At 31.6% G+C, this 19,881-nt stretch overlaps 1 protein-coding gene across 1 annotated transcript; it reads right to left on the reverse strand.

Moving 5' to 3' along the window:
* Window positions 1–1,924: 1,924 nt before the first annotated feature.
* Window positions 1,925–19,876, reverse strand: LOC148602014 (CTD nuclear envelope phosphatase 1-like). Its single transcript, XM_088554495.1, has 7 exons — window positions 19,571–19,876; window positions 17,686–17,752; window positions 16,793–16,911; window positions 12,276–12,347; window positions 11,385–11,501; window positions 9,789–9,900; window positions 1,925–9,462 (listed from the first exon to the last, which is right to left on the reverse strand). Exons 1-7 carry the CDS (start codon window positions 19,667–19,669, stop codon window positions 9,317–9,319), a joined length of 732 nt encoding a protein of 243 aa, XP_088410621.1. The 5' UTR covers window positions 19,670–19,876; the 3' UTR covers window positions 1,925–9,316.
* Window positions 19,877–19,881: the final 5 nt, after the last annotated feature.

Below are 19,881 nucleotides of genomic sequence, written 5' to 3' on the forward strand. Positions count from 1 at the left end.
TTGTTTATAATTTCTAGAAGTGTAGAACTTGGGTATCCTTAATTGAGCATTGCTAACTTTTTTCTAGATTTATTCTTATTTTCTATATGTTTGTTACAAATGCAGTAGGCTTGTTTGTTTTTCTTGCTACTGTTTTCTTTTTATACCCCCCCCCGCAATTGAACGAAGTTTGGGGTAAAATGGTTTCACCCTGTCTGTCTGTTTGTCTGTCCGTCAGAACTACTTTCTTAACAGCTTGCAGCATTGTTATAAATTTTTGTGGGATGTAAATATAACCACATTGAGACGTGCAAACTGTCAGGAATTTGTGTTTGAACAAAAATTGTTGATATGACGGGTGTTGAATTTAGGCATTTTTCAGCAAAATCTCGTGCGTTGTCTGCAACCCCTCCTCAACGAATTGCAGGATTAATTGTTATAAAAGTTAATGGGGTGTTAAATTACCATATTTTGATGTGCATATTGTTAGAAATTTGTGTTTTGACAAAAATTGTAGAAATGATGACCATTGGACCTTTTCAGCGAAACTTGATCTCATACGTTATAAATGATTGTCCACAACTCCAAGCTTTCGCTGGCCGGGTCATTCCTCCTCGTAGGATTAATCTAGGTCTGTAACATAGTACACGATGTATGGTAATACGGGACAGTTCATCTAGGTGTTATTATGTAGGATAGAGGATCAAATTAATGATGCAAGTCGCAACAAATCAATATTATACAACGTCTCAGAATGTGACGACTCTATTCGCTACACTGCTCCATCAATTACGATCAATTACAGCTGATCACGATTACTGATGATGATTACCCCATCCCTGTTTGGAACCTTGTTATAAAATTGTATAATAAAAGATCACCCAAATAATTTTCGTTGTTGCACGAAAACCAAGTGTCTAAAGTTGATGACGACGACAAACCAGTATATGACTGCAATTTTTTGCTGTTGTATAAAAAGTTCTCATTGCTGTTAGGGGTTGAATGTTTTAAAAATGGCGGCAAGTGCTTAGTCTATCCACGATAAAAACAGTGTCCAATATGAATCATACGTCCACATTGTTCCCCAAATATACATGGTTCAACAGACTGTGGGATCGAAGTCCTGCTAGGGGCAACGTCTACTTTTGAAATTGCCTTTATTTTCCAATTTATATTCCAAAACAATTACAAGCATGAAGTCTCTTAATACGATTTCAAAATAAGCACAGTATCAAATGTATCATGCCTTGCGCAAAGTCATTTTTAAAAACAATTAGACATTGCTCCTAACGGTACTAACACCCCCACAGCCTGTTGAATCCTGTATACGATTCATATTTGTCACAATATTTATGGTCGATAGATTACACACTTCTGACACACCATTCGCTGCAATTTCTAAAACACCCAACTCCAAACAACAATCAGTACTATTTTTTTGTTGACAACACGAACAGAATATGACTAGTTCCTGACAATATGCACATCTCCATATGGTAATCTAAAACCCCACGAAGTTTCATATCAATCCTGCAAGTCGTTGAGGAGGAGTTGCAGAAACCGCATTAGACCAAGTTTCGCTGAAAAATGCATTAGTTCCAACAGCCATCATTTCTACATTTCTTGTCCAAAAATAAATTCCTGTCAATATTCACATACTCATGTAGTTATATTACATCTTACAAAGTTTATAAAAATGCTGAAGCTGCTTAGAAAATAGACAGATGGACAGACAGTGTGAAACCTATATAACAACTCCCCAAACTTCATTTGCAGGGGTATAATAACCTTGACCTCGTGGCTTATAATCTGTGCAAGTTTTATCAAAATTCATCAAATATACCCAAATGATACCAACATGGATGGACAGAGGTCAAACAAAATTATGACGTCCAAATCAATTTTTAAAGCACAGGCGATAACCCATAAATAAACAATAAAAATATCATGTTTGTGTATTTATTAATCCTGCAATCAGGACTTACATTTTATTATTATCTATTAAACATAAAACATTTCATATTCACACAAAACAAGAGGCTCACTGAACCCAACAATTTTTCTGATGGGTAAAAAATGACAATTAATTCTCACAATTCATTTTATATATCTTCACAAACAAAATCATATTTTAGGATAAAAAATGACAAAATTCTCAAAACTCATGAAGTTCTTCTAAGCATCTAATGATCTTAGGTTAATTGTGAAACAAAATCAGAAGTAAAAATGTGAAAGTACTTAATTTGTGAATACCAACTTTTGTGGATCAGAGAGGAAAGATAAGTTCATGGATTCTTGAATTCCTGGTTTTGAAGTCTTCAGTATACACATCAATGGGAATCTACTATTTGTTGGGAACCAAATCGTGGTTTGGCCTACCCACAAAAACCATGAAAATTTGTACTCCATGAAAAATAGTACTTTCACAGTATACTGAGAGATTGACTTGAACCATCTTTTAAAACGCTATTACAGTACATTCACTGATTATGTTCAGGAGATAGTGTTGGGTCTTCCACAATCACTCCATGAACTTTTTTAGATAGTTAAATGTACAGTTAAGAAGGAGACATAAACTTGATAAAAAATTCATTAGATATAATCTCTTCAATTGTCCAGTCAACTTCTTCGGTGTTCGCCAGGTAACTGTCATTTCATCAAGGAAGACCAACTTTATCACCAAAACATCATCGTTGTATGAGCTGTAAAATTAATTTATTGAACTCATACAGACAGACTTTACAGAAGAATATACATGAAAACACAATGCTGATGAACACATCTGGAATTTTTACTTCAGTATACTTGTGAAACAAAAGTGTGTACATTAAATGGAAAGAAAACAATATCTAGACTCTTTCACTACTTTTTTTTCAATATTGTACAGATGATATATTACTGAACCTATCTTTCATACTGCTAATCATTTAATATTGAAATGTTGTGTATTTCTTGTACTAAATCTTATTTACACAAAACCAAAGAGTATAAATTTACTAAATAAGATTATTAGGATAGATTGAGTGGTGGATGATCTAAAAAACCAGGAAGCTTAAAGAGTTGGGATTCTTTCTTATATTGAAAAAAAATTTGTGCAAAATTTGGGAATGTTAGCAAATGAGAGCCTGGGACCCCAATCTGTTTTTAATCTGTCCTCTAATCAAGTTTTATTTTATTGCTAAGTTGAAATAACAAAAGTTGTTCAATAATTTACGTAAAAACCAACATTCTTATAATTAACAGGTGAACATTGATTTGCATAGCCTTACTCTCAAATCATAAAATAAACTGAACTTTGAACTGTTCCAACTTTAATATGGGGATAGGGCAAATAGAGAGGTAGCAACGGTGTCAAGAAAAACATTGGGACATATTTTTTTTCTTTCTTAAATGAACACTTAGGTATTTGTTCAACACCCAACCCCCTAAAGAAGGCAAAGAACGTTAATGATCAACACCCAACCCCCCTAAATAAGGCAAAGAACTTTGGTTTTTTTAGGTGACAATTACTTAAACTGACTGGACATTTTGAGTTACTAATATCATACACCATTCTCAAAACAGGAGTGGATTTATTCATGCATAGAATGAAATGCATCCACATCTTAATGAGGACACTCTAAAGCATGGTACAAAAAAAGTGAAGCTATTTACTCATCATTCTTAAGCAACCTTATCTATGATGGTAGTAGCCTGAAATTTATTATACCAGGCAGTAAGAACAATGGAGAAACAATCATGCTGCTGATAAATAATTAAACTAATTCTAGAACAGTAACTTATTCTATTGATCTAAAGTTATATAAATCTCTAGAAACTCAACAATTTCAGCACTACAAGTGAATTTGACATCATGATCTGAGCTACCTAAACAACCATTCCAGTGACTGTGGTAGAAATTCAGCTTCCTAAATTACAACCACCTCATCCATACACCCCAAAAATATGAATCAACAAAATCATTTTGCAAGGAGGGGAGGGGTATAAAAATCACTGCAATACAATTGGTTTATACGAAATGATTGCCTTTCCTGTTACACAGACAAATGTGCAACACATGATAATCATATGGTTTGCATCATATGATTACCATATAAATTGAGCACCATATGATAATCATGTTTCGGTTTACATATAAAAATTGCATTATTATCATATGATGATCATCTTTTTAGCAAAAATTAACATATGAGAATCATGATTACCATATGATTATCATATGAATCGAGCACCATATGATTTTCATATGTGGCACATTTGCAAACCTACTGCACAGATGACAACAATTGAATTCCAATTAATTACATTATTTTTCTTTTAGGCAACTTCATTTTACAGTGAATATCTACCACAGTGAAAAAAAACAAGAAACAGGTGCTAATGTTAACATAAAAACCAGTAATATCTTTCTAAGACTAAGGGCAGTTTGGTCTGCGGAGGATTATATAGGAATAGAAAGTAATATAAGTACTAATATATACATGAAAGAGAAAAATAAACAAAGTAAACAAAGCAAGATCCCAAGCTATAAAAAGATTGCATTCCATGCATGGTAACAAGTTTCTGAATTCTACATAATCGTTATTTTTAATATCTTATCAAATTCTTTAAATTTTCATTACTACTTCTTTTGTGTTTTTTAAACCGAAGTGCACAAATAACTCGATTATAAACAAAAAAGAAATACATTTAAGAAATTCTTTTAGTAACACAAAATTTTTGAAATAGGATGAAGATACACCTGCCCAAGAACAAACGATCAATGTAGTTAGATTAAGTTGTCTCCCCTTTTAAATGAAAACAAGATCATACAATGCATGTCTATAGTTTAAGACATTCAACTTAAAAAAAAACATAAAAGAGGAAAAAAAGCATTGTTACCTGTTCAACAAATTTTAAGAGTAATATAAACCTTACAAGGACAGACCCTATAATTCTCAGAATCACATTCCAATTTTCTTTTCTACTTATTCAACAACTTTCGTAACTTCAATTTAGAATCTTAGTAGGGCAGTAGTTTTCATACCCTAATTTCAACCCCATTTCCAAAAATACATTACTCCAAATTTCTAAAATTTCAGCAATTAAAATCCCAATCGTGACTTGAAACATTGTCTCAAGATTTGTACATGATTAAAATGGAATATGTAAGATATACAAAATCCTCTCTGGACTGAATCATTCAACTCCTACTGTATCAAATTTATCAGCCTATAGGTCACCACATAGACTTAAATGGAAACTGGAATTGTCCTCATTAAAGATTCTTATTAGAAATTGTTTTGAAATTATTGTATAAAAATCCTTGCCCTCATGTATATAGATTACTTCCCACAGTCACTATTTTCAAACTGTCTTTCCTAATTACATGGGCCCCCACCTCCCACAAACAGTAGGAAAATCAAAGCATTGACAGAAAATTTGAAGTGTTCAAAATTCACAAAAAGAGTTAGCAGATAATGATGAAATTAAATGTGAATTATAATTATACAATGTACACTATCATTAAAATAAATCCAAATTATTTGTGCTAAAGTGATTTAATTTTTAAATTAAAATTCAACTCCATTTGCACTTACAGAAAAATTTTTAAACTTTTTAAATTCAAATAACATGCACACATTTCCATCCATTTATCAATTGCACATTCAACATATTATTTCAATAATTATTTTCTATAAATATTTCTAGTCACTCATACATGTACATGTATATAGTCTAAAGGTAAAAAAGTACAAGGCATTGTTTGATACAAAACCATGAAAAAAATTCAATAATCCAAGTAACTTTTATAACTACCAAAATTTTTTTATTGGGAAAAAAGGTTTAGATTTTAGAACATGATAAGTCTTCTGAGTACTTGTACTCATCCAATTAACTATGACCATATGGACAAATTTTAAATCATGTGAAATAATGGATGATGAAAGGAACTTTTTAATCTGAAAAAGCCATGTTAGTATTTATATATAAGAATATTCTTATTGTCTCATTACACTACCATCAACCTAAATTTTAATTTCTCCACTCTACACAGAGGATTAACCATTGTCTACCACCCAATTAAAACTGAGATAGAATTGTTTCATTCCAATGTGCTTCATTTTTTCTGCATGGAACTCAAATGCTTTTAAACTTTAAAAATCAATTATTAAATTTTGTAATGTAAACAAAGATATTAAAATCACAAGCATATTATGAAATGGTGACTCCATTCACAAAGTTTCCACTGTGGAGAGTCGAGAAATTTAAAATTTGTGTTGACAAACCTATTACATGTAAATTTCAATTAAACTTGAATTTTAAAAGAAAGGCATTTCAATTATAAACAGATTAGGTCACATGATACATATACATGTACAAAAACACATGGTTTGTGGTCTTCACAATTAGAAAACCAGTTCAGCTGATAACACCTATAAAAGCAGGCGTGGATCCAAGGACGGGTGTGCAGGGCATTTAATTAAATTAATGCCCCATCACCGCCCCCCCAAACTCAAATCCTGGATCCGCCCCTGAGAAGCATGATGGAATCTAAACCAATGTCACTATTTACCACTAAAGTGCCTAAAGAATAATAAATGCCATGGATATCTATAGTAAACACAGACAATAAGTATGGCTATTATGGTAGAGTTAATGTTCGTAAGTACCTATTTGGTTCAACCAAAAATGAAAACTCAGCATCACCATAGAAACTGATACTTATGAATAAATGTTCTACCACAACAACAGAGCTAATTTAAACAAAAGCTGCCTTTTTGGTAAAATTAACTGTCCCTGAAACACACAGCAACACAAAACCTTTTTTATATCAATTCTCAGTCTGAATTATCAATCATAGCAAGAATGAAGAATGACAAGAAAACAAAATTATTCTGTAAGCCAACTTATCTTAGATGCATGTAGTTTTATATCTTTTTTTCAGATTTTTGCGATGAAAAATGAAAAAAAAAATGAAAATGTAACCAAGAAAGTTTAGTAAATTGTAGTGAAAACTTAAATATTTGTTATATGTTTATAATACACATCAAGTAACAGACAGGAGGTGAACGCAAAATTCACCTGTTTTTATTTTGGTTGCTATTTGTAAAGATTGTATATGATATTGACACTTTATAGCAGGAGTTACTGTTCTTGATTTAGTTGGTTTAGGAGCAAGACAAATGTTTGATTTTCTCCTACAGAAAACACTACAGTTATGTAAAAATATGGTGTGTATACAATGTAGGCTGAAAAAAAAAAAATACTGTTCAGTGGGTTTTCTGCACTTTGTATCATCTTAACCATTGGTAGTGTCTGTATTTTATAATAAATTGGTACCTAATTACTTGAAAAAGTCACAAAGGACTTTGATATTTAAGTAATAATAAAATAGAAAAGCTTAATAAAACCCAGAAAAAACCATTATAATATTTGCCATGCACAAGGATAATAGTTTTAACAGTTACTTAAGTTTTTGGTAATGAATTACATATCTTAGAACCATAGAACCATAAAAAATCAAAAACACAAAAAAAATATCAAGCAAAAGTAATACTGTTTGCTTATATTGCTTTATACAACAAGAACACCTGCTTCAAATAATGCTTATTATAAAATAATGTTTACAACCAAGGAAAAAAACAGTGCAGAGTTGCCTACCCCTTTCTTATGAAAATAGTAAGCATGAGTGTTATGGTGTACCCCAAAAAAATAGTAATTTGAGATAAAAATTGTAAGTTTCCTTTTTTTGTTGCAAAAAGCTTATTTATGGAGAGAAACTACCAATATTGTGGATAAAAATCAATAAAATGAATATAAATGTACTTTTATTATGTTGCTTTATGCCTTTTCTTGGCAAGACAAATGTACTTTTATTATGTTGCTTTATGCCTTTTCTTGACAAGACAATCATGATTTTCTTCACAAAGTTCTATGTCTGGACATAGTTTTTTGTTCAATGTTTTCACACTGGAAATGACTGTTGGTACAATATTTATGGAGTCTTTCAAAAAAAGATGGAACACAACCAATTAAAAAATTTGTAAATCCATATATCAGAAAATTTGTCATGCTGTAAGGAACTTCACAAAAATCCTACAGTCATAATTGGTCTAAAAAATTGTGACCCTTATGCCAAAATTGTAAGGGTAGGCAACTATGAACTGCACAATCTAATCACAATTAGATTTACCAGTATGTTCCATTCAGTCACTGCATGCAGGATCAAACCCCTTTTTTCATTTCTCTTCAGAAGACCTTTCTTTTCTGATCAGCTCATCAGAATTTAACTTTTATGATTTTAAATGCATTATTTAAAGGAAAAACCCGAGAATTCTGAAAAGATCACCTGAACGGAAAATAGAATGGAGTGTTATACATGTATGATTCTACATGTACATGCATGAAATGAATTGAATGATTAGCAGATCTTATGTGAATTAAGATTGAAAACGGCATAAAATAAGGGCAAATTATATTATCAGTGGCCAAAAATGCCAATCTATTCATGAAACGATGAACTTATATTAACCATGTCTGGATGAAAATACATTTATATCAAAATTTGTGACCAGGTTTCATTAATACTTGTTTAATATTAGCAACCAAATTTTAATTCTCTGTTTAAGGAGGTAGACCTCAGGTAAGGGATATAACTCTTGTAGTCAGTGATATGTTTGTATCATATTCAATTTCATCAAAGCCTCTCAAGCTTTCATTTGAAACAGAATGAAATCAGTCAAAATTACTTTGATGCTTACATAAGATTGAAGTAAAACGCTGAATACAAATGTTCAAATGATTTGTAAGAGTTGTGTCCCCTAACCTAGGTCTCGACTTAAAAAAAAACAAACTTGTCAAGCATTGATATTACTGTAACAAATGGACCAAATTTTTAAGTAAAACTGGGCATCAATTAAAATATATCTTAAATACCTTAACATACGCTTATTGATTGATAATGTCAGCTAAAGGGCTGCTCCATATATAAAATGGTACCCTAAGTGTTATAACAATTCATATGTAAAATCATTTCATGTAGGACCACAGCTACCATACAAAATTAGTAAGACTATAATAATTCTCTGTACATTCCATTCATTCTAAATCAGACAAACATGCATAGGATGACTCCTATGGTTCTCCATACTTTCAGTCATACAACAAGACAACTGCCATTTATGTCCAGAACAGTTCTCCATACATTAACATGGATCACAATCTACAGTATTCCAGCCGTGCTTGTTTCCAGATCTTAAACATAATGGAAGAGGTAGTATCCCTCGTAGGTGTTGCCATGATTTTAGGTGAGATGAAGTTGTTACCATGGTAATACTATCAACAAACAAAATCATCACACTGTTTTATGAAGGTGTAAATTTCTGCTAAGTACTGAACGAACATCATGACAAAAGCGTAATGCATCAAGCATCGGAAGTAAACAAAGCAATGATATGTCTGTAGGTTCACTGAACCAGGACTTGATAGGAATAGCATTATCTGAAATTAGAAAAAGTCACATACAGTAAAACGTCTAAACTGAATTATTATAAATGGAACCCCCAAACACTATGGTGAAAAAAAAGGAGGGATGGCAAAATGTTCAAAATCATTGGATGTTGCTTAAAAATTAACTTAACTTGTATATTACAGTACTTAACAAATTGGCAAAGTTTTAAAAAAATTCTTCAAACCGTTCTCAAGTTATCAGGAAATCGTTGGTGGACGGCCTTTTGGATTTTTGTTTGTTTTGTGAGTGAATGGTCCGATTTTTTACATTAATAAAATCTGGAAAAACAGTGTTTAATCCTTATAATATACCTTACCAGGATAATTTTTATAAGCCACCGGTGAGTTATCTAATATAAATATACTGGAGAGATCTTTACATATTTCAGTCAACTGCTTGGTATAACTTCCCTGTATCAACTGACAATGCTAAAAAAAACAAAAAAAAACTTAAAAGCCCAAATAGATTATTGCAAGCACTTATGACCTTTAAATAATTTGACAATTTACATTAGGGCTATTCCAGAAAAATATTTCTCATGTTTTTGTTGTTTTTCTATGACAGACAGGTGCATGCGACCATGTCTGTCATGGGTTAACTAGTCACGGTGTAGTTGTTATTACTTCTGATCACTAAGATGCTGTAGGTTTGATATCAGAATGTCATAGAATAAAACGTTTTGCCGATTTTCATTGTTCAGGTGTTCTGTATCCACTTAATATTAGAAAAAATTTTTCTCAACATATCATAAGAGCTAATAAACTTCACACTGGGTTAGTTTAGTTTTGACAAAACTTGAGCAGCTGGACAAACACACCCCTAGGTGTATAAATAGATAACCATTGTCATACTGATATGGTAATTTTTGGGGGGAATATCTGTAGAAAAGTTTGTATTTGCGTTTATATATTTAAAATTATCAGTAATCTGTACTTTTTTCATTTGATCTTATTGACAGATACTTTTCTATCTCTCGAAAATATTCATCAAAACATGGGCGTGGTTGTGTTGTCATCAGATTTGAGTTTGAATGAAAATGACACTAAATTTTTTTTGCACAACAAAAGTTATTCAAAACTAAAGAATATCTAAATGATCAAAAAAGAAATTATTAGATTACTGCTTAACAGAATAATTGCTACTTTCAATTTTGATACTGACAATATCATGTGGAACATCTCTACCTTGGTCCTTTATGATTATAATCAAAATCATTTAGGTGTTTTTTGAGATATTCCACATATTGTCAGTATCAAAAATGGAAAGTAATTATTATTTTAAAATCTATGTGAAGGAAAGAGAAGGTATGATTTTTTTCCTAGGTAAAGACAATTGACCATACCAACACGTTATCAGTTTACACTGCATGTCAACTTATCAGTGTCTCTCTTCAAATTTGCACAAGGCTATACATATTTATGGTCAATCTGTCTACATAAAGCACCAAATAGATGTAGATAATAATCATGCAACACCACTAAAGATGTTATAATCAAAAAGCACCAAAATATATTGATTATAATCATGAAGCACCACTAGAGATCTTATAATAAAAAAACACCAAAAATATATTGATTATAATCATGAAGCACCAAAAGAGATGTTGATAATAATCAAAAAGCACCAAAGTGATGTTGATTATAATCATGAAGCACCTAAGTGATGTTGATTATAATCATGAAGTACCAAAAGAGATGCTGATAATAATCATCAAGCACCTAAGTGAAGTTGATTATAATCACAAAGCACCAAAGTGATGTTGATTATAATCATGAAGCACCAAAGTGAAGTTGATTATAATGCTATGTTGATTAGAATCACAAAGCACCAACATGATGTTGATAATAGTTATTTAGTGCAAGGCAGATAATCAGTATTGGGTCAACTGATTATCATGTGTTACTATACTGACCTGCCTATAATACCTTCTTTTTAATACACCCCTGTTATTATCCAATTTATCTGCAACAGCAGCCCCATATATTTCCATACTGGCAGTAAATACAACTAAATCATACCATTGGCTAACCTATAAATGATATGGAACCTCAGGGATCAATGCAATCAAATTGTTATGTTACCATATTTGGGAGTGTATAATTCACATTTATATACTGTATTTGTTTTTGAAGGTCAAATCGTGTGGAAAAAAGTTTTTCTGGAAAAAGATTGTGGAAGAATTTTGTAAGACAAAAGATCCCTACTCTATAATACCATGTAGAGGCCACAAGCTGCATAAATCAGAGAATTTTATTTTGAAATATGACAAAATTGCCACATGATGTATGAAAAGTCTTATAAAACGAAGTCTAAAGTTGTGAAAATATGACAATTCTGGTTTTTGGTTGCTACTTAAATTTTGTGATTGTTCATTTTAAAACAAACAAAACAAAAGAAAATTGACAGAAAAAATCAAAATAAGTCTCAAATACTCGTTTCCAGTTGCAAAAGCATTTACCAAGGCGGGTTCAACAAAAAAGGATGTTGTTATTTTTCAGTTTTAAATTGTTTCATCTATATCCCTAATTGTGTTTTAGAAAAAAAATATTGTACAACCTTTGTCCAAAACAAGTTAATCAGACATTTAGACATGATCTGAAGCAAATAGGATTTAAAATTCAATATTTAACATCTATTTGTTGATAAGATAAACTTTTTCTTTGAGTAACGTTCTACTTCCAATTTATTTGTTTACATTACGCAATCATTTTTCACCAAAGAAAATCAGTTTTTAGGTAATAAGATTACCACAGATGTTTCTGATCTTCATTCCATTTTTTTCTTTATAATACCTTTTACTTACAACATCTAAAAAATAATCAACATGTGGTCTTTTATGGACAAAAAACCGTACTGGATGTCTGTCTATATTCACCTGAAATAATTAAGAATAAAGTTAATCATTTCAATCACTTGAACAGTTATCGTATGGTTTCAGTTCCCACTGTTTATAAGATTAATTTACTATTCATTGTATTTTGATCACACAATACATTTTGTGACCATTTCTATGTATTCATCAAAATTTTGCTGAATGAAGCGGATAATATCTATGGGGTAACAATCCACCGGTGCATCTGTACATCACAGTCCTTTAAGTTACGATCCAGGAATCGATACTGGAACTATTTTTCAATTCCGATCTGATTCCTCATTTGGCTGAAAGGAGTAGTGACTGCTAAAAATTTTGTTTCTCATTCAAAAACTGATTTATCTGCTGTTTAGAGCACTTAAGATTCGCTAAGAGTGTACAAGATAAGGCTAGTCATTACCCACAGACGTGACAATGTATCATTTTTTTCATAACATGTTGAAATGTAAATCATGTAAATATAATAATGCTAACATGACATGTGTATATAAATCAACAAATTGCATTCTGGTGGTCACTTTTAAATCTTGTTTAGTTTTAACAGGAATCAGAATTAAAACTCTTTCTTCGTAATAAATATTGTAACAAAATATTACGGTACTGTTGTATTATAAGAAGCGTATCTAATTGTACGAACTTGTGGTAAAAAATATTTCACAGGTGTCAATAGAGCTTCTTTATAACTGACAGTCATCAATTACCTGTAGGGCGGGGATTAAAGCAGAGAAGCGTGATCATTTGCCAACAAATGAATTATAACAAAGTACCCGCAGTAACCTTTGACAGGTGCCATGTGATCTCTTTAATTGACAGTTAATCAATTAACGGTAGCGGCATGATTGAATACAGTGCAGCACTATTACTTGTCAACAAATAAATTGAATTATATTAGAAAATTTGATTTAATGTTAATCAAGTGTTACTGGATGGATAAGAATGTATTCAGAAATACTCAATAGTTCAACATGACTTATATGAATTTGGAAACAACAATTAATCTTGTAAGATAAATACTTTTACGGCCATATGATGGAAAAAGTGCACCCTCCTTTTGCTTATACTATTTAAAATTCCTAAAGAAATTCAGCTAAGATTGGGTGTGCAACCCCCTATGAAAGATACAACTATTTACAACTGCATCCCTTTTTTCTATGGCACTGCATCTTGTTGCTATGAATTTCTCACTGTGGCTGAAGATGCAGGTGTTACTTCTCAGATCTTTGATTGACAGGTAATCAATTAAATTAAATGTCAAGGGTGTGGTTTTAAGTAAAGATGCGGCATCGTTGATTGACAGGTAATAAATTGTAGGAATATTGAGGGTGTGGTTTAAAGAACTGGACAGTCAACCTGCACGTATAAGAAAAGGCACTTACAAGTACCAGAGAAGACATATAGGAATCATGATTAGACGTTTATGTGTACTAAGATTGAGGTGTTATAAATTGGTTTATTTTTGCCAACAATTGTAAAAAAATAAATTAAAATAAATAAGATATACCATGAGTGCAACCTTCATGGAATTCGAGAACGCAAAACATACAAAATCTCATTTTTGTCCCATTTTAGTATTGAAATACACAGCCAAATGTGTCACATACATGTATGATAATCATATGATTCTCATATGTTAATTTTGGCTTGAAAACATATGACAATCGTATGTTTGTAAAAAACATATGATTATCATATGGTGCTCGTTTAATATGATAATCATATGATGCAAACCATATGATTCTCATGTGTGGCACATTTGCCTGTGTATATTGGAGATTTTCTGAAAAAGGTCTACTTCATTTGAAGTCGGCACAGTAGTGTTAATATTATTAAGATACCAACTTGTCTAATCTATTCTATATATAGTAAGCAGTAAAATTCATACTAAAAGAATTTCATTTTTTTTTATATAAGATCATACTTGGGTTATTCAAACACATTTAAAAAGAGGTTTTAAATGTCGAAATTTTGATTTAAAAAAAAGACACTTTGGATGTTCCTAATACGCTTCTGTAATCTTGAAAATTAAATTAGGTTTCTTTTAATACATCAATATTACCAAACAACTCCGTCTCCTTAATTAGCAATTGATCGACCACTTCCTGTATATTGGCTAACTGGGACACCCTGGGGTATTAAGTAGTGACATTACACAGATAATACACATCACCGTTAGTGCAAGACTCGTAAGAGTAGTCAAGGGTGTTAAAAACCCCCTTAGTTAGTTAGATAATACACACTAATTCCGGTACAACTAGTCAGATTTGACTACGTAAGTTAATGTTTAAAACACACTGATTAATTTTATTTCTAGGTGGCTATGATATGAAATATTACAAATGCATTACAAGATTATTACGTTTTGTAAACAGACAACAAATGCTCGTAGTGAGCATGCATTTACAAGAACAGTGAATATTTTATTATTTTAAAAAAAACATGTTTGCCCTTGTGTTATTAACAATGTACCTGTTTGTATATTCCAAAACTAACAATGAATATTTCGGAAATGAAAATAATAATGTTTCTGGAATAAAGTTCCAGAAAATGCTAAAAAAAAATAATGTGATTTCAAAATTCTATTTTTGAAAGTGCATTTTGATATGCGAAGATTTTTTGTAATTAAATAAAATTAAAAAGTCTTAATTAAAAGGTCTGAACTTTGATTTAACGTCAGCGAATATGAAAAATAAAAAAAAAAAAACAATATTTATATTTCTATATATCTCTAAAGTTACATGTTTATGAATGAAGGTGTAGAATTTTAAACACTTTTGTGTATTATAACTCAGTCTTCTTATTATCTGTGCAAATAAGGCATGTTGTTCGTCGATTGATAACTGTTGCCATGTCAACGAAATGTCAATTCACCTTACACCATGCGCAAAATACAGGGACGCACCTATTGCTGAAACATGAAAAGCAATGATTGGACTAAGATATTAGAAAGGCATTTATCAAATTTGTGTAAGAAATTGAGACACTTAAAGCATTTTTGTTGTTGTCGGTTTAAAAACGAAAGTATATAAAAGCCACCCGTAAGTAAAATAAGTGTGATTACTCAACTTTCTTGTATAATTTTTATGCTACTGTTTTATATAAAAACAGAACTAGTCATAGTCAAAATTGCTGAACTAAGTGACGGAGATAAAAACGGAAGAAATAATTCGTTCAACTGTCTTTTGTTCCCAAAATCTTAAAGAACTAACTGCATATTCAACTTAAGAGGGGAAATTTTCACCCATTACTATATTTGGCTAACGTGTGCTCGGATGATACATTGTTAAATCTGTTGCCATTTGAAAACTCATGTACACGGTTCAATATTTGTGGATCATATATTACCTTCCCACTTTCAAATTTTCTTGAAATGATATGATACTGAAATCGGTTAATCATAAACCAAATGTTAAAGTGCACACATTTGCTTCAAACCCGTTCTTTCACTGAGAAAATACAACTGCGTTAAATGGCTAGTCAGTAAAATAAGGAGTTCGCAAATACTCGATTTTCTTGAACATTGTATTTCACAATTTGTAACATTCTGGTCAGATGTACAATATTATTACATGATACATGTAGCAACTGGAAATGTTTAAATTAAGGCCTTATGAATTTATTTAAAAATTATATCAACTTTGTTTTCTGATTAGTCCAGGTTTACATTTCAATGATGACAGAATTAAATACGATGTCGGCCTTCAGAGAAAAAACAAAAACAAAAAAAACACAAGAGTTCAAAGCATTTAATACGTATAAAAACCTAATTTTTTAATTCCTAAGTATACACCTGTTGGCCTCACAAGTTTGGCTTGAGGCCAATTATACGTGAAAGAAAATTGATTCTCATGGTCAAGGTAATGATTGACACATTGTTCTTTTATTTGTCAACCGTTTGAACACTGTAATAAAATTGCTGATCATGGATTAAATCCAATCAACAGGTTATCACGCATCCATCGGATACCGTGGGCGTGGACACTATACTGTCCACCGTGGGCATTAAGGGTGGGCAAAGCATGGACAACTTGATTTGTCCATGGTGGGTGAGTGGAATCGTCAAAATAGTCGTTAGCTGTTATGTCCAAATGCCATACTTTCACATAACAACAATCTTTCCTGCATTCAGATATGCATTTTTAGGAAATCATACATTCATCTCCTACTCAAATCAACCAAATCAAGCCAAATCAAGAACGATAACTCATGCAAAGTGCAAATTTCATGTACAACCCATATACTTTTCATCTCAAAAGCTGAACAACCAAATGAAAAACCAATACTAGTTATGTGATCAGTAACTGTTTCTGAACAAGAAATAATACTGAATTTGTAGGGTTTTTGACAAGCTAGTATTACCACCTGTCTGATTTTTCAGAAGAACTGCTACTTAAACCTATTAATGGAATATGATTTATTTTTCAAATCATATTCGCTTTTGGAATACAAACTTTTAAAACAAAGTCTGGAGGTGTTCCTGGTTTTACAGTCTGTCTAAGTACTCCATCATGATGAGAGTGTATCAATGTTTCATCTAAATCTAAAACCAGCACTTTTCTCTTCAGCATACCTTCAAGAAGAAATTTAAAATCTAGACAAGTTTCTAATACAAATGCTATTACATTTGTAAGTACCTATCTGTCTAAATATCAGGCAAAACATGTATAAGGTGTGGCACATGAAGAAAAAAACAGAGATTTTATTGCATTATCCAAGTAATTTTTTACCATATAACCTACAGAAATAGCCATCAAAGTGTTTGTAAAACTTGCCTTTTTAAGATATTGTTTGGTCAAAATTTTTTTTCCTTGGCCTTAAAAGCAGATGATGTTTACCCACTTGGCTCATGCTTGTCTATCAGTTTATCATATGGAACTTGTTTTCAGAAACTTCCTGATTTTTGTTTGCTGTTTCTGTCTGAGTTCTTTAGGTTACAATACATTTCTGGACTTCTCTATGCAGACCTAATTGTACATAGTGAACAAAGCAGAAATTGGCAAACTTGGAAGTCTTATATTACATGTAAAAGAGAATTGTAATGTTAGGAAATCTGGTCTGTATAGAAACAGTGATTAGGCCCAAAAAAATCTTGTTTCCTGCCACCACCAAGAAAGAAAAGAGTAAGCACACAAATGTAGGGAAATTATATTATTTTTCAAATTCATTTTATATTGAGTTAATTTAGACACAATCTAGATTTTAACAGTGCATAAGTCAAAATGGCAATAAATCTTTTAGGGTGGTCACAAAAAAATAGGGTAAGTACAAATGTAGCATAGCAGGAAACAGATATTTTTTTTTGCCTTAAAAACGAATTACCACTTATCATGTCACTCGTACTTACTAAGTCTATGTTTAGACAGTGGAGAAAGTTGAATACATTCATACTTCACTGTTTGATGTTGGATAATCTAAAAAAAAAAAAGAAAATAAAAGATGAAAATGGCTGTACATAGCAGCATCTTATTCAATTACAAGAATGTAAAGAGGTAAACAAAATTGTCTTGCAAGACTTATTTTAATGGTCAACTATGAAAATACTTTTATTCATGGATACCAGTTTTTGTGGAGTAGGGAAGATACACAAGTTCGTTGATTCTTGAAATTGTGGTTTTGAGGTTTTCGGGATACACATCAATGTGAATCTCCTTTTTGTTGGGAACCAAATATCATGGTCTGGCTCACCATGAAAATTTGTACCCCAACAATAGTACTCTTACATTATTTTAAATCAATACAAAACAGTACTGACCTGTAATGCTGAACATAAAAAGAAAACCATGTACATGAATTGATTCAGTAACAACTAACTTAAGGTCAATAGAGGTCAATCAAATGCTTCCTTCACTATAGTTACAGTTCACTTTATGCATTATTTAGTCCGAGATAATTTAATAGTGTATCAATTAATCAATAGATGTAAAAATTTTAGAAGATTCTGGAGATCACACATTTCCTGAAAAAATATTTTGTGGAGGCTATATATACATCATAGAAAATGACACTGTCACTAATCATTGATGAAGTTGTACACCACTCTTAAAGAGGTAGCCAATAACATTACTTTGAAAGATTTCTTACAAAATCAAAATTTCAGAAAAATTAAGAACCATTCTAAACTGCACCAATTTGCCGGTATACAGTATCTATTTTAATAAAAAAAAATTGTGGGTTACCACTAACAAGAGTGGTGTACTACCATGTGAGTGATCAGTCATGGTATGTCTCTTTCTGTACTGTGCATGCTACAATTTAAAGATCAGTGGTCTACTCTATACAAATATCTAAAAGAAACTTGTTGGTTAGATTGAAGAAATGATGAATTCTGCCAAAGTATTTTTTCCACTTGATTATTGCATTCCCTGTTCTGACAATGACAGATCAATGGCAAATCAAAATAGTAACACCAAAAAATACATGTGTGTGCAGTATCATTGACTAAGATGTGACATGGTAGGTAATGAGATTTTAATAGCCAGTAAATTGACTTGGCAAAGACAGGGATTGAGATTAAGAAATTTTTCCAACAGCTTAATTTAGCCAATACTGAAAATATACATTTGCGAAATCTAAGTTACTTGTTTTTTTTTTCTTAAATGAACATATAGTAAGTTTTTACCCTATAATTGGATCACTGTAAGATTCAAAGATTTTATCTTTGCCTATATGGGTTTGTTTGTCATTGGACTGTCAAGAGTTTGATCACTGTCGGTGCAAGGTATTATTTGTGAAGTGAATCATGCACCTGTCCACAGATAAACCTTTTGTTTTTTGCTGAAACACATGTGCATGTACTTTTTCCATATATAACCTGTTAACATAGGGACATTCAATAGTTCATAGTTTTCTCTTGTTTTAGTTATGTGATGGTAGAGCATGATTTGACTCACAAAATTATACCTCCGCCCCAAAGGATCAAACCTTTAACCTCTTGGTGACAAGCCAGTGACATCCCAATTCTACAGAAGAATTAATCTCCCCCCCCCCCAAGTCAATTTACTGGGTACTTATATCTACTACTTACTTTAATGCAGGTAGCCTTTTATTTACTATGAAATTTATATGTACACAAATTCACAATTATCATTTTTTATGTTTTGCTTTACTCTGTAACAGTGCAATATTTCCTAATATACAACTTGCCCTCTTTCCCCCATAGTAACCATGTTTAAATAAAACTTGTGGGACCACTTTTTAACATTCCGACAACCGTTTATTTAATAACTTACAGCCCTAGCTTGTCTTTTGAAACAGTAGCAAATGAAACTCCATATTTTGGCTGCCAATAAGAAGAATCCACGCAATCCCATAACAATATACTTGATCATGAGTGCAACAAATTGATTAAGGGTGTTTGAAAAGACACATCAAAGGAAAATTATGATGTTATAAGTAAAGAAAGTTAATGTATTTCAAGGACGTCGGCAATCTGCAGATTTATGCCGCCATTGCTTTCCCATCATGCGTCCGAATCGCTCGGTTACCCTCGAGATTTTCATCGATTGATTAGCTAGAGTCGAGAGATCTTCCGATTTATGTA

The sequence above is a fragment of the Perna viridis genome, chromosome 12 (assembly GCF_037379345.1).
Source record: "Perna viridis isolate PV_CMFRI_1.1 ecotype Kerala chromosome 12, ASM3737934v1, whole genome shotgun sequence".
NCBI lineage: Eukaryota > Metazoa > Mollusca > Bivalvia > Mytilida > Mytilidae > Perna > Perna viridis.

What these genes read in the sequence shown, in the direction of transcription:
- LOC148602014 (XM_088554495.1), bottom strand. Translation starts at nt 19,669, where the DNA reads ATGATCAAGTATATTGTTATGGGATTGCGTGGATTCTTCTTATTGGCA. An exon ending in TCAAAAGACAAGCTAGGGCT is followed by an intron (nt 17,753 to 19,570) that starts GTAAGTTATTAA and finishes TTTTTTTTTTAG; the next exon opens with ATTATCCAACATCAAACAGT. An exon ending in GGCTTATAAAAATTATCCTG is followed by an intron (nt 9,463 to 9,788) that starts GTAAGGTATATT and finishes TTCTAATTTCAG; the next exon opens with ATAATGCTATTCCTATCAAG.